The sequence below is a fragment of the Loxodonta africana genome, chromosome 9 (genome assembly GCF_030014295.1).
Source record: "Loxodonta africana isolate mLoxAfr1 chromosome 9, mLoxAfr1.hap2, whole genome shotgun sequence".
Taxonomy (NCBI): domain Eukaryota; kingdom Metazoa; phylum Chordata; class Mammalia; order Proboscidea; family Elephantidae; genus Loxodonta; species Loxodonta africana.
Window position 1 is genome coordinate 23420655 of NC_087350.1, and position 12486 is coordinate 23433140.

The 12486-nt window shown below is 34.1% G+C and overlaps 1 protein-coding gene across 12 annotated transcripts in view; it reads left to right on the forward strand.

Annotated features, from left to right (window-relative positions):
- The window catches only part of AGTPBP1 (ATP/GTP binding carboxypeptidase 1), a 195495-nt gene that overhangs the window by 62455 nt on the left and 120554 nt on the right, over positions 1-12486 (forward strand). For 8 of the 12 annotated variants that reach the window (XM_023544716.2, XM_023544714.2, XM_010587484.3 and 5 more), the window contains 3 exons: positions 4822-4859; positions 7935-8143; positions 9750-9927. In XM_023544716.2, coding sequence (XP_023400484.1) covers positions 4822-4859; positions 7935-8143; positions 9750-9927 — 425 coding nt within the window. Of the gene's footprint in view, positions 1-4821; positions 4860-7691; positions 7787-7934; positions 8144-9749; positions 9928-12486 lie in introns of all 12 variants that reach the window. The other 4 variants (XM_064291168.1, XM_064291174.1, XM_064291171.1 and 1 more) reach the window with 3 other exon arrangements.

Sequence of the window (12486 nt, forward strand, 5' to 3'; positions counted from 1 at the left end):
GGTTATTTGCATCTTTTCTTGGTCAGTGTATCTAAAGGTTTATCAATTTTTTAATCTTTTCAAAGAACCAGTTTCTGGTTTTATTGATTCCATTGTTTTTCTGTTTTCAGTTTTATTTATTTCTGCTCTAATCTTTGTTATTTCCATTCTTCTGGTAGGTTAAGGCTTAGTTTGCTTTTCTCTTTCTAGTTCCTAGAGTTGCTGAGTTGGGCTGTTGATTCGAGATCTTTTTTCATGTAGGCATTTATTGCCATAAGTTAGGCCTCTGAGTTACTACCTCCGCTACATTCCATAAGTTTTGATATTGTGCTTTAATTTTTATTTTACTCTAGAAAATTTGTGATTTCTTCCTTGACCCATTGGTAGTTTAATAGTGTGTTGTTTAATTTACATGTGTGTATTTTCCAGGTTTTTTTTTCTGTTGTTGATTTCAAGCTTCACTCAGTTGTGATCAGAGAAAATACTTGTATGATTTCAGTCATTTTAAGTTTATTAAGACTTGTTTTATGACCTAAAATGTGACCTTTTCTGGAGAATCCATGTGTACTGGAGTAGAATGTGTGTTGTGTGGTTTTTGGTTAGAGTGTTCTATATATGTCTGTTAAGTGTAGTTGGTTTCTAGTATCACTTAAGTCCTCTGTTTCCTTATTAATCTTTCTAGACATTCTGTCCAATACTGAAAGTGGTGTTTTGAAGTCTCCAACTATTATTGTAATACTACCTGTTTCCCCCTTCAATTCTATCAGTGTTTATGTATTTAGGTGATCGATGTTGGGTGCATATATATTTATAATTGTTAAATCTTCTTGATTAATTTACTCTTTTATCACTATATAATGTCCATCTTTATTTCTCCTGACAGATTTTGTCTTAAACGCTACTTTGTCTGATATTAAGAGTGCCACCTCTGTTCACTTTTGGTTATTATTTGCATGGAATTTTTTTTCCCATCCTTTGATTTTCAACCTATTTATGTCCTTGGGTTTAAGGTGTGATTTTTTTTTTATTAGCATATAGCTGGGCCATGTTTTCTATCCATTCTATCATGTTTTAACCTTTTTTTTTTTTGGTCATAAGAAAGAAAAAGAACATTTATTTTGAAGAAAATATTTTAATACCTAATATTAATGTATTTATCTTTATATTGAAGGCAGTTGTAAAATACATATTTTTAATATTTTTTGTGAAGAAAAAGGCCCATGAAGGCAGAAAGGGACCAGTGCCCATGAAAATTGTAATGTACCCTGGGCATATATAAACCAATGAAATCATTACCACAATCAAGATAATGAATATTTCCATCACCCTTAAAAGTTTTATTGTGTCCTTTTGTAATCCCCCTTCCCTGCCCCCCACAATGCTTACCCCTCTTTGTCTCCAGTTAGCCACTCTTCTGCTTTCTGTCACTGTAGATTAGTTTGCATTTTCAGAAATTTTATATAAATGAAAACATAAACGCAGTCATCTGGTATATGTTCCTTTTTTTGTGATCTGACTTTTTTTTAATGCATCGCCATTGTTTTGCCATTCACTTACTTTGTTGCATGTATCAATAACTTATTCCTTGTAACTGTTGAGTACTATTCCATTGTATGGGGATACCACAGTTTATCTGTTCACTTGTTGATAGGCGTATGGGAAGTTTCTAGTTTATGGCTATTGCAAATAAAGCTACTATGAACATTTATGTACACAACTTTGTATGGCCATATGTTTTTATTTCTGTGGGGGTAAATACCTAGGAATGGAATGGCAGGATCATGTGGTAGCTGTATGTTTAACTTTTCAAAAAGCTCTCTTTCCCCATAATATTAAATCTTTCCTCTAGCTATTTGAACACATGGAGTACAATTATAATAAGTGGTTTTATGTTCTTCTAGCATCTGTGTCAGTTCTGGGTTGGTTTTGATTGTTTTTTTCCTCATCATTATGGCTCTCCTTTCCCTGTCTTTTTGCATGCCTGGCAATTTTTGACTGTAAGCCAGACATTGTGAATTTTACTTTGTTGGGTGCTGGATATTTTTGTATTACTGTAAATATCCTTGAGGTTTATCATGGGATACAGTTAAATTACTGGGAACAGTTTTATCTGTTCAAGTCTTGCCTTTAAAATTTGTTAGGTGGGATCAGAGCAGTGTTTAGGGGCTGATTATTACCCACTACTGAGGTAAAATCCTCCTGAGTACTGTACCGCAGGCCCTATGAATTTTGAAAGCTTACAGTCTGGTTGGTGGGAACAGACACTATTCCCAGCCCTGTGGGAGCATTGGCACTGTTCTCCAGTCTTTTTGGATGGCTTTTCTCCCAGCTTCTGGTAGATAGTTATACCTCAGAAAATCTGTGGGCTTTCTGTATAGCTTTTTTTAAGTATTCTTACCTGTGAGCTATGGCCAACTTGGTGTCTCTGGACTCTACGTGTCCTCAACTCTGTGTCCTTAACTCAGGGAATCCGTGTGTTCAGCTCAGGGAATGTGTGTGTTCAACTCAGGAAATCTATTCTCAACTAGGTTCCATCTCCCTGCACTGTGGCGTGGTAACTCTCTCAAGGTGTAATAATCTGGTGTAATGGTAGGGCTCCACTCGCTTGTTTCCCGTCTGTTATGGGTCACTATCCTTTGTTTCCCGATGTCCAGTATCTTAAACAGTTCTTCCATATATTTTGTTTGTTTTTCTTTTTTTCCATTTGTATCAGGAGGGTAGATCCAGTTCCTGTTACTTTATCTTGGCTGAAGTGGAAAACTAGATTGCCTTCTTAAAAGGAGACTGATATTTCTGATTTCACAATTTCATTTCTCAACAGGATGCTTAAATTATTCATTTTCAATACCATTTAATTTTTACGTGACTTTTTTTTTAGGCAAGCTATATAACTTCTGAAATCCTTAATTTCCTTATCCATAAAATGTGCCAATTCTATGGATCAGAGTTGTTTTAAGAACTAAACTAGGTAACACTTACATAGAGTACCTGTAATGGTCTCTAACTGTCAAGTTTTGCTGAATTATAGTTTTCTTTCTCCTTTTTTTCATAAATTGCACTTCACTCAAAATATCCATTTAGTTCTCTGCAAACATAGAACCAATTTAAAAATCGTCCTTATTCTGATAGTTTTATAATCTCATGTATATTTTATTGTATAACTATAAAATTAGGGAAAGTTTCTAACCAATAGTTCAGTGCTATGAAAATTCAATATGTAACCGCGTAATGCTTATTTCCTTTATTATTGTGGTAAGTATACACACACAACACCCACACACACAAAACGTGCCATTTTTACATGTACAATTTAGTGACATTAATTACATTCATCAGGTTTTACATGGTTGCTTATACCAAAGTTATAACTATTAACAACTTGCTCTAGAACTTAACAGTAAGGAATGTTGTTGAGCACTTGCTCTGTACTTAGTCCTGAATTGTTTTCTGTACCACGAGTCATTATCTGTCTTAAACTTACTTCTAATCCGTTAGAAGTTAGAAGGCTTTACCTTTCCCCACATCTGAACATACCACCTCTTCTTTACCACTAATGTATGCAACTTCTACTCTGTTGCCTCATTTTTGTTTATTTGTTGAATAGTTTTTCCTTAGGCGTTTATATTTTCTTACTTTATCTAGACTGCAAAACTGTCTGGGGAAGAGATAAGTTTGTGTTTTAATGTTATGTCCATGAAGGAGCTGCTGCTGTGGGTATCTAGTAGGCATTCAATAAATGCTTAATGATGAATGAAATGCTTAAGCTTGAAAACATATGTATTTTTAATGCAAATTAATGATACTACTTGAAATCTTGCTGAGGTACTATAGTGTGTAGCCATATGTTTTTATAGTTATTGAAATTCAGTGCCATTTCTTCAGTAACTCATTTTTTAAAAATTATTTGAACATAGATAATTGTGCTATTAAAAAAGTGGTGCTTTTAAAAGTTGATTAATGGCAGTTGATTTCACCACGTATGATTATTTATTGTCAAAGAAAATAAAAGCACCTTCAATATTTAGAACTATCCCTTTGTTGTCTAATAGTAAGAGTTTTTGAGACATTAGTTAGGCTCCTTATTCTGTTTGGTGACTTATGGCTAAAAAAGTTTTAAGGGCTTCTTCTCCGCAAACCTCCAAACTCCAGAATATTTTACATTTGTTTTAACCTTTTTGTATGATAATTATTACCTGATAAAGCTCTTTTTGGAAATCCTGGTGGCATAGTGGTTAAGTCCTATGGCTGTTAACCAAAGAGTCGGCAGTTCGAATACGCCAGGCGCTCCTTGGAAACTCTATGGGGCAGTTCTACTCTGTCCTGTAGGGTCACTATGAGTCGGAATCGACTTGACGGCACTGGGTTTGGTTTTTTTTACAGCTATTTTCAGGTTAGAAAACTAAGAAGAGGATATAAAAAAAAAAAAAATTACGAACTAGATTTGTATTAAAGCTTGCTTTTGTTTTAATCCCTTTGTGAGTCAGTGTGATTCTTAAAATAGTAATGGTTCATTTGTGAACTCTGTCAGGATCAAATACAGATACCACAATTGATTCCATTTATCTGACTGCTGATATACTTAGGCATTGCTAATTTTCTTCTTTTTAAAACAAGTTTTTTTGGTGTTTTTCTGTTGATTTCTCAATCTTCCTCACATCTGATTTTAAGCTGAAGGGAGATATGCATACTGAGAAACACCATATATGTAATTGTCTATAACAAGGATAAATTTTGCAATAGATAATAGAATAATTACTTATCTAAAAAGATTGTATGGATTTACTCTTCTAGATTAATTTTACTAGTTTTGTTGTTGTTTGTGTTTTCTCGTTGTGTTGACAGGGTTGCTTTAGACACTCTTGCTGCATTGCTAAAATCAAGTAAGTTTTTAAATACTAGAAATACTAGATTCTATTTCTCTGAGTAATCTATCTACCCTGTTAAAGAAACTGGAGATGTAGATAGTCTATGTCCAAACTTCCATAGTTATAAAGCTGAATTATGATATTTTAATGTAAAAGTGGATTTGATCATCTAGTACCATTGATACACATCATAATTAATGTCATATTTTGTTGATTGAAGCTATAATTTATTTAGTAAAGTTATATAATTTATTCCAGTACATTGACTTCCTATTTTTAAGGTATTTCTATAAACATAAGGTTTTGTTAATAGAGGAAAATAATATGTAAATATATAAGTATTATTTTTTTAAAGTGAAACTAACTTTTACTGTGAGAAATATCTGGAACAACCACCGTACCTCTCTGTAATGTATAATTTTCACTTAGAAATCTCTTCCCAGAAATTTTGTTTCTACCATAAATTGAAATTTATAACATTAAAAAAGCCATTATTAATATAAATTTTTAGGCTAACTTCAGTTAGAAATAAAGCATATTGCCTTTATTTTCAAGACTGAAGCACTGGAGTAAATGTGTCTTACCATGACATGATGCCTTTGGAGGGTAGTCATATACATTCGTATTTTTTTTTTTCTCTCCAGTATACTCCGTGTCTCTTTTAAATAGTTAGAATTTTCATTAGCAGTATCAGTAATAGCTATTAAATAAAAGACTCTCCCATAGCACATTGGTTGATTACAATTAATATTTTATGTAGCCACAATAACATTTTAGTCTTAAAGCTCTGTGTTGATGGCTTTCAATCTCTCCCCTCCCCCAAGGGAGAAATAATGAACAGGCAGTTCTTAAAACACTGTCTACCAAGGGGGAGACCCAGCTTGCTCTTAAGTTTGAATTAAGATTAATTCATAAATTAACACAGGGATATATTATTTATTTGGAGTGGATTAGAATAACTATTACAATTAAACTTTTATTAAAGCTTATTAATTATTAAATCACTGATGATAAGTCATTAATTCTAAATCAGTGAAAACCATAAAACCCTCATAAATTTCAGGTATTTTACAGAAGCCAGTTAACCTAAAATGACTGAAACCTGTTACCTTAAGTTTTAAATAGTCTTCCTTTTACTTCCTCCCTCATTCTTCTTCAGATGAGAGCGGTGGGCAAACAGATCTGTTTACGCCATCAGAATAAAAAAGTAACCGAGAAGTAGAATGAATGTAGTTTTCGCTTAGTATGTTTTCAAATGACACATGGCACTTAGGGTGAAAATTTAACAATGCAAAATAACATTTAATAGCACACCACATAGTTTTTAAATTTACCATGGCATTTTGGAGCATTCTTGTTTGTTGATTTTTTTTTTTTTTTTAAATGCTTTTTTTCAGGGGATGAGGCAGCAGTAATTTACTTTAAAGGGGTAAATTACACTACTGTATTAAATGTGGGGAGGATGTAGAGCAAAGAGTGCGTATACACACATAGTCCAGGAAGATAGGGGCTCATTTGACATTGTTGGAGTGTAGATTAGAAGCCAAAGCCTAAAGCTGAACCTCAGTTGTGTTTTAATTAGAGAGAGAATAAGATAGCTAGTAAGCTAAAGGCCTACATATTCCAATCAGTGTAAACAGAGTAATATACTCTTTGAAAATACGTGAAACTTTTATTAGACTCACCTTAGCAAACCTAGCTATTCCGGGCACAGCAGGGGTTTCGAAACTTTCACATGAGAAAGCTTTCTCCCCCTGGCAGGTTTCTTTTGGCTCTCTAATGTCAAACTATAATTTCTGAGAGAGAATTAATAAGTTTGATTATCCTGGTATCTTTATATTATGTTTTAAGTATGTAATAGCCTATTTAGGAACCCTGGTGGCACAGCGGTTAAAGCGCTCGGCTGTGAACTGAAAGGTCACTGGTTGAAACCCACCAACCATTCCATGGGAGGAAATGTGGCAGTCTGTTTCTGAATGATTACAGCCTTGGAAATCCTACTGTGTCCTCTAGGGTCACTATGAGTCAGAATCCACTTGTTGGCAACAGGTTTGGGTTTTGGTATTGGCGTGTTTGGAAACTGCAGAAATTCTTGCAAGCAGCAGCGCCTTACTGTTGTACTACTTTAGTGTTCATGCCATGAACCAGGGGGTTATTTTATGAGATTAGGAAGAGATTGGTATTTCTTTGTGATAGGCTGGTATGCCACATTATCTTGCAGTCATTACAGTTCGCCCACCCACGTGGTGCTGGGTGGCTCAGTATGTTGATGTGATATAATTCCCTGTTGCTGTCTTATTAAAATGCAACCCTTGGGTTAATAATCTTAAATATTAACACTTAAAAATATTAAAGTCAGGCCACATTGTGGATTTATTCCTGTTAATTCTCTTCCAGTGAAGTTGGCCATTTACAAAAAACCTTTAATGTAGTTTTTATTATATTAAAAAATTAATGACTAGAAAGCAGTATCTTCTAGTCTTCCAATGCTTCTTAAGTTTCCTTTGCTAAAAAGTTTTATTAAGTATTTTTTAACTTTGTATTGTTACGGCATGGTTATTTATATAATTATGGCATAATTAGAGAAATTAATTTCAAGGGGAACACAGACAGTTTGTGATAAGAGGTATAAACCAACGGAGTAAATTTCACTGGGAACACACAAAGTTTGTAATAAAAGTTACGGTGATGATAATAGCTTTTAACAAAATCATATTCATAACTAGTAAGTTAAAGGCTACATACTCCATTCGGGGTAATCAAAGTGGATATATCCTTAAGTTTTAAAGTACATGAAAATTTTGTTAGTATGAACATTTAAAAAGGTATAATTTTATTTTTATTAAGATTTTCATATTTATAAACTACCGAGCAACATATGGACAGATTTCTGGAACACGCTGTCATTTGCCCTGTGGAACTTACCGTATTTATTTTATTAGGTAAAAAGTAATTTAAATATGTGAATTTTTTTTCTTTTGGAAAAAAATAAGAATTCCTCACCATATTGAGGTAACATTTTTAATTTGATTTATTCTGATTTCTCTTTTCATCTTTTTAATATCCTTTCTTAATTTTCTTTTGTTAAAGAAACAAATGCCAGGAGAGCTGTAGACAGAGGATATGTCCATGTGCTTTTAACAGTTTACGTAGATTGGCATCGCCATGATAATCGGCATAGGAATATGCTCATCCGGAAAGGAATTTTACAGAGTTTAAAAAGTGTTACAAACATCAAGTTGGGAAGAAAAGCGTTTATTGATGCCAATGGAATGAAAATTTTGTATAACACTTCACAAGTGAGTTTTTTTTACTTCCTATTTTTGTGATTATGTACTAATGATAACCACTTGGTTCTTAAGAAACCCAAATTGGTGTACATATACTTAGGAAAGTAAAAGTATTATAGATATATTTAAACATATCTTAAAACCAAAAAGTACAATCATTCCTTATATATGACCTCAGGCTGGCTGGAGAAACTGGTCAGTGCACACCTCTGCAATGTGAGACTTCTATCCCCCCTACCTCAAAAAGGTGGAGGGAGATCTAAAATCCATCCACTGGGCAGGAAGGGATTCCGTGTAGCCATGTTTTCTAGGAATGTACAGTTGGCTGTACTCAGTTTTGGGTGTTCCCTCAGAAAGTGTTTATGGACTCTTTACCAATGGAGGGTGGGGGCGTAGTGATTGAGAGCTCAGCTGCTGACCAAAAGGTTAGCGGTTCGAATCCACCAGCGACTTCTTGGAAGCTCTACAGGGCAGTTCTACTCTGTCCTGTAGGTTCGCTATGAGTCGGAATCAACTCAACGGCAATGGGTTTACCGCTGGTAAAGCAGTTCTGTCGTCAGTGAGTGTTCTGCATGTCTTCTGCTGGATAGAACCTTTTGGGATAGAGAAAGTAGAAAAGTGAAACCTGGAGTTGATGATCCTAGTTTTGCCAGCCATCTTAAGTATAAACACTCTTGGCAGTATCTTTATCAAGAGCTTTTTAACATCTGTAGAAGACCGTCAGCATGGGGAATGGGGATGTCCTGATACAACCCTTTTGTTGCATCAGAAGGCTATAATTATTAGAAAGGAATCTTTTTTTGAGAATTCCAGTCATTTTCCTTGTTTGTGTTCTCTTTACATTACATATGACAGATATCTTTTTCTTCAGGACAGCCTGTTAAGATGTCTGAGCATATGTTTCATGTTTACCCTAATTTTTTTCTCTTCTAGTCAATCATCTGTACCTCTTTTTATTATTCCTAGTATAGTCAGGTTTGGATACTTAATATATGGGAAGGAGCCAGGGTATTTGGAGCCAGAAATTCTGGGTTTAGAACCTTTGCGAGAGGACCTTGTCTATGGCTCTTACCATTTCTGACCCTTAATTTCTTTCTCTGTTGTGAAGGGTCAGATGTGAAAATATATATTGAAAATTTTGTAGCATGTTAAAGTATCATTTAAATGCCGATTGTTAATAATATTAATATTGTAATGTGACATAGTTTCAAATCCACAATTCATCTTAGCCCTTCTAAAGATTAGATTTCAGGATAGAAACCAGTCTTTTAAGACTTAAAATAGTAGTGTTCTTTTATAATTTGAACAGCCAACTTACGAGATAACTGTTACAGTTCTGACTCAGCCAAATACACATCATCTCTGTTCCTTTTTATTTCTTTCACTTTTAATTTCTTACTTAATCGTTTTTTTTCTCTTCTTTCCTTAAAATTTCTGTTTTATCTTTATGCCACCGACTTGCTAAAAGTCTCCCCAGGTCATTCATAGATATTACTTAGTACTCTTGGTGACTTTTAACACCAAAGATGGTACCGATTTCTACTTAGTAAAACTATTTCAGGAAAGAGTACTATGTTTTCAACATGAGGTTCATTTTTCTTTCCTTTAAAATCAGGAATGCTTGGCAGTCAGGACCCTTGATCCTCTTGTCAACACCTCCAGTCTGATAATGAGGAAGTGTTTTCCTAAAAACCGCCTGCCGCTCCCAACCATTAAAAGTTCCTTCAATTTCCAGTTGCCGGTGATTCCTGTGACCGGACCTGTGGCCCAGCTCTACAGCTTACCGCCTGAAGGTAGGACTGTGTGGTTACTGCTGCCTGTGGTTGGCTCTTAAAATTAGTGACTGTATTGACTCTTTCACCTGTGTTCAGCTCCTCAGTGAAAAAAGGCTTTAAAGAACATAAGAAATCTTCACATTTTATTTTAGTTAATATTTCTTTCAGCATAATAAATTGAGGCCTAGCAATGGTAGTAGTTTGGGATGTGGTACATATATGTAAATGTGAGTTGTGGAAAAGCCGAAGTAGTATCACACAGGAACCCAGTGCCGTGCTCTGATAGTTTATATAAATTTTCACAGTATAAGAATATAAACATTAAATGTTTAGGGAATTTTATTTGGGTTCACATTTGTAACTTTTTAATGAATTTTAATTTCTTAAGTTAAAAAACCCCTAATCACCAAAAATATTATGGCTTATGCTTAAAAGAAACTTGCATATGATTTACCTGAATGAAAATATGAAATTATCGGGGGTAGGCTGTTGGGCATTTTTCTGTGCAATCCTATAGATATGTAGTAAAAAGAAGTAAAAGTTTAAACTTCTTAATGTGTGAAAAAGTAGAATTTGCTTGATTTGATCTAGCAAAATGGAAAAGAGAAAATAGTCTAGACTATTAATGGAACTTGTCCAGTATTTTCTCGTCATTTGATCACTTTTCTGGAAAAAAAAAAAAAAAAGGAAGGTCTTTTATATATGAAAGTAATTATTTGAAAGAAGTGATTTAAAATAATTTTCAGATAATTATTAGTTTTATTATCCTTGATATAAATTTGTTGGTGGTATATATCATAGGCTATACTCTTATGATTTTATTTTGAAAATATTTAATTATTAAAGTACAAGTTTAGTTGACACAAAATATAAAAATGAATTATTGAGAAATCTGCTTTAAGAGATATTTAAAAGTCTAAGTCTTAGTCTTATGATTAAGATAGATAAATGAAAGCAATGATTTAATTCTTTCTTCCCATTCCATTTGAAATTACCAACAGATTTTAAAAATAGGAGAATCTGTACCAAATCAGAAACTAGGTAAGAGGAGCATCTTCATAGAACAAACATAGATGATTTTGTGGTATGTGTGGAGATATAAATAGAGTAAAGAGTGTCAGCCCGCCCTTCCAAGAAATGTAATGTCTCTGGCTACAATTGAGGTGCCTCTAGCAGCTAATTTGGAGGGGCAGTCGGGGAGCAGTTGGAATGCCTTTGTGTTCTGTATCTTAGCCTAGGATTATGGGTGTTTCAGTGGTGGTTCTAATTGGTAGGGAGTTGGTAAGCCTTCGCTATGATGTGGCAGGTAGTAACACCAGGAAGGAGGTAGGATACATGCACTGGTGTTCTTTCTGGTGTTCAGAGTAATCGGATGGCTATAGAAAGCTGACCTGTAGTTTGGTGAATTCACCAAACCTGGGAGAAAATGCTAAGAGGGGTGCCTTTTTCCTGTTGGCTCCTTTCTGCCTCTTCTCAGACTGATGAACCACTGAATTAGCTACACAGGTTTATATTGACCAGCCAGCCTTCATGATTAAGTTGTGAGGATGATACTAACAGCAACGGTGTGGGCACACAGAAAATACTGTCATTCTGCTGTATGTCATTTTCTCACATATTAGCCTCTGTAACATTTATCACAATATCTATTATTTTTTTTATCTTCCTCAGTGAGACTGTAAGCTCCATGAGGAAAGGATGGTTGTTTTTGTTCTTTATATTTGTCTCCAGCATCCATTAGACTGTATACCACATGTTTGTTGAATGAATGAGCTGAGCTAGCCTCAAGACTTATTCTCTGCAATATTGAATGCCAAAAGACAGTGAAGCAGCATCTATACAGATTTTAAGGAAACGAATTCTGATTCAACATTTCTGGACTCATATAAGTTATTATCCATATGTAAAGGTGACAAATATATTTTTAGGTTATGTGAAGATGCATAAGAATGTTATCCAGGTGACCTTCCTGAAGTAATTACATCACCTATTAACTACAGCCAGTCAAATGATGAATTAAAGATGTCAAGAATGCATAAGACATGAAGAATGATTGTACTCAATATTAAAACCTGTTAAATATATAATACTAAATAATTTCTGTAATATTATGACAAATATAAAATAATTTTTGGCTAGAGATACATTGAATACAATTATAATAAACTAGGTCTTTCACACAAATAAACTAAAATTTATTTTGAAAGATTTCCCAATGTTACACTATTTTTGCATTTCTAAAATGATAATTATAGGAAGTGGGGTCCAAATACGTGTTTTCAAATATAAAAGTAACATTTGGAACAGAGCTCCTTTGGATGGGCTTCAGAGGCTGTGAACACTTTGGAATTCTATATAAACTACATGTCTTTTTTTTTTTTCCCCTTGGAAAAAATTCCTGAAGTGGTCCATCACTGCTGTATAAAAGCAAGGCGAGTAAATACAAAGTAAAACAAGTACAAAAATGCACAAAAGCCTAAAAGTGTCTTAAATACAAAGCAGGAACATCATGCAGAGCAGTTCGGTAATAAGATGTCCAAATGGATAAAATATTAAAAGAAAGAGACCGTCAGTTTG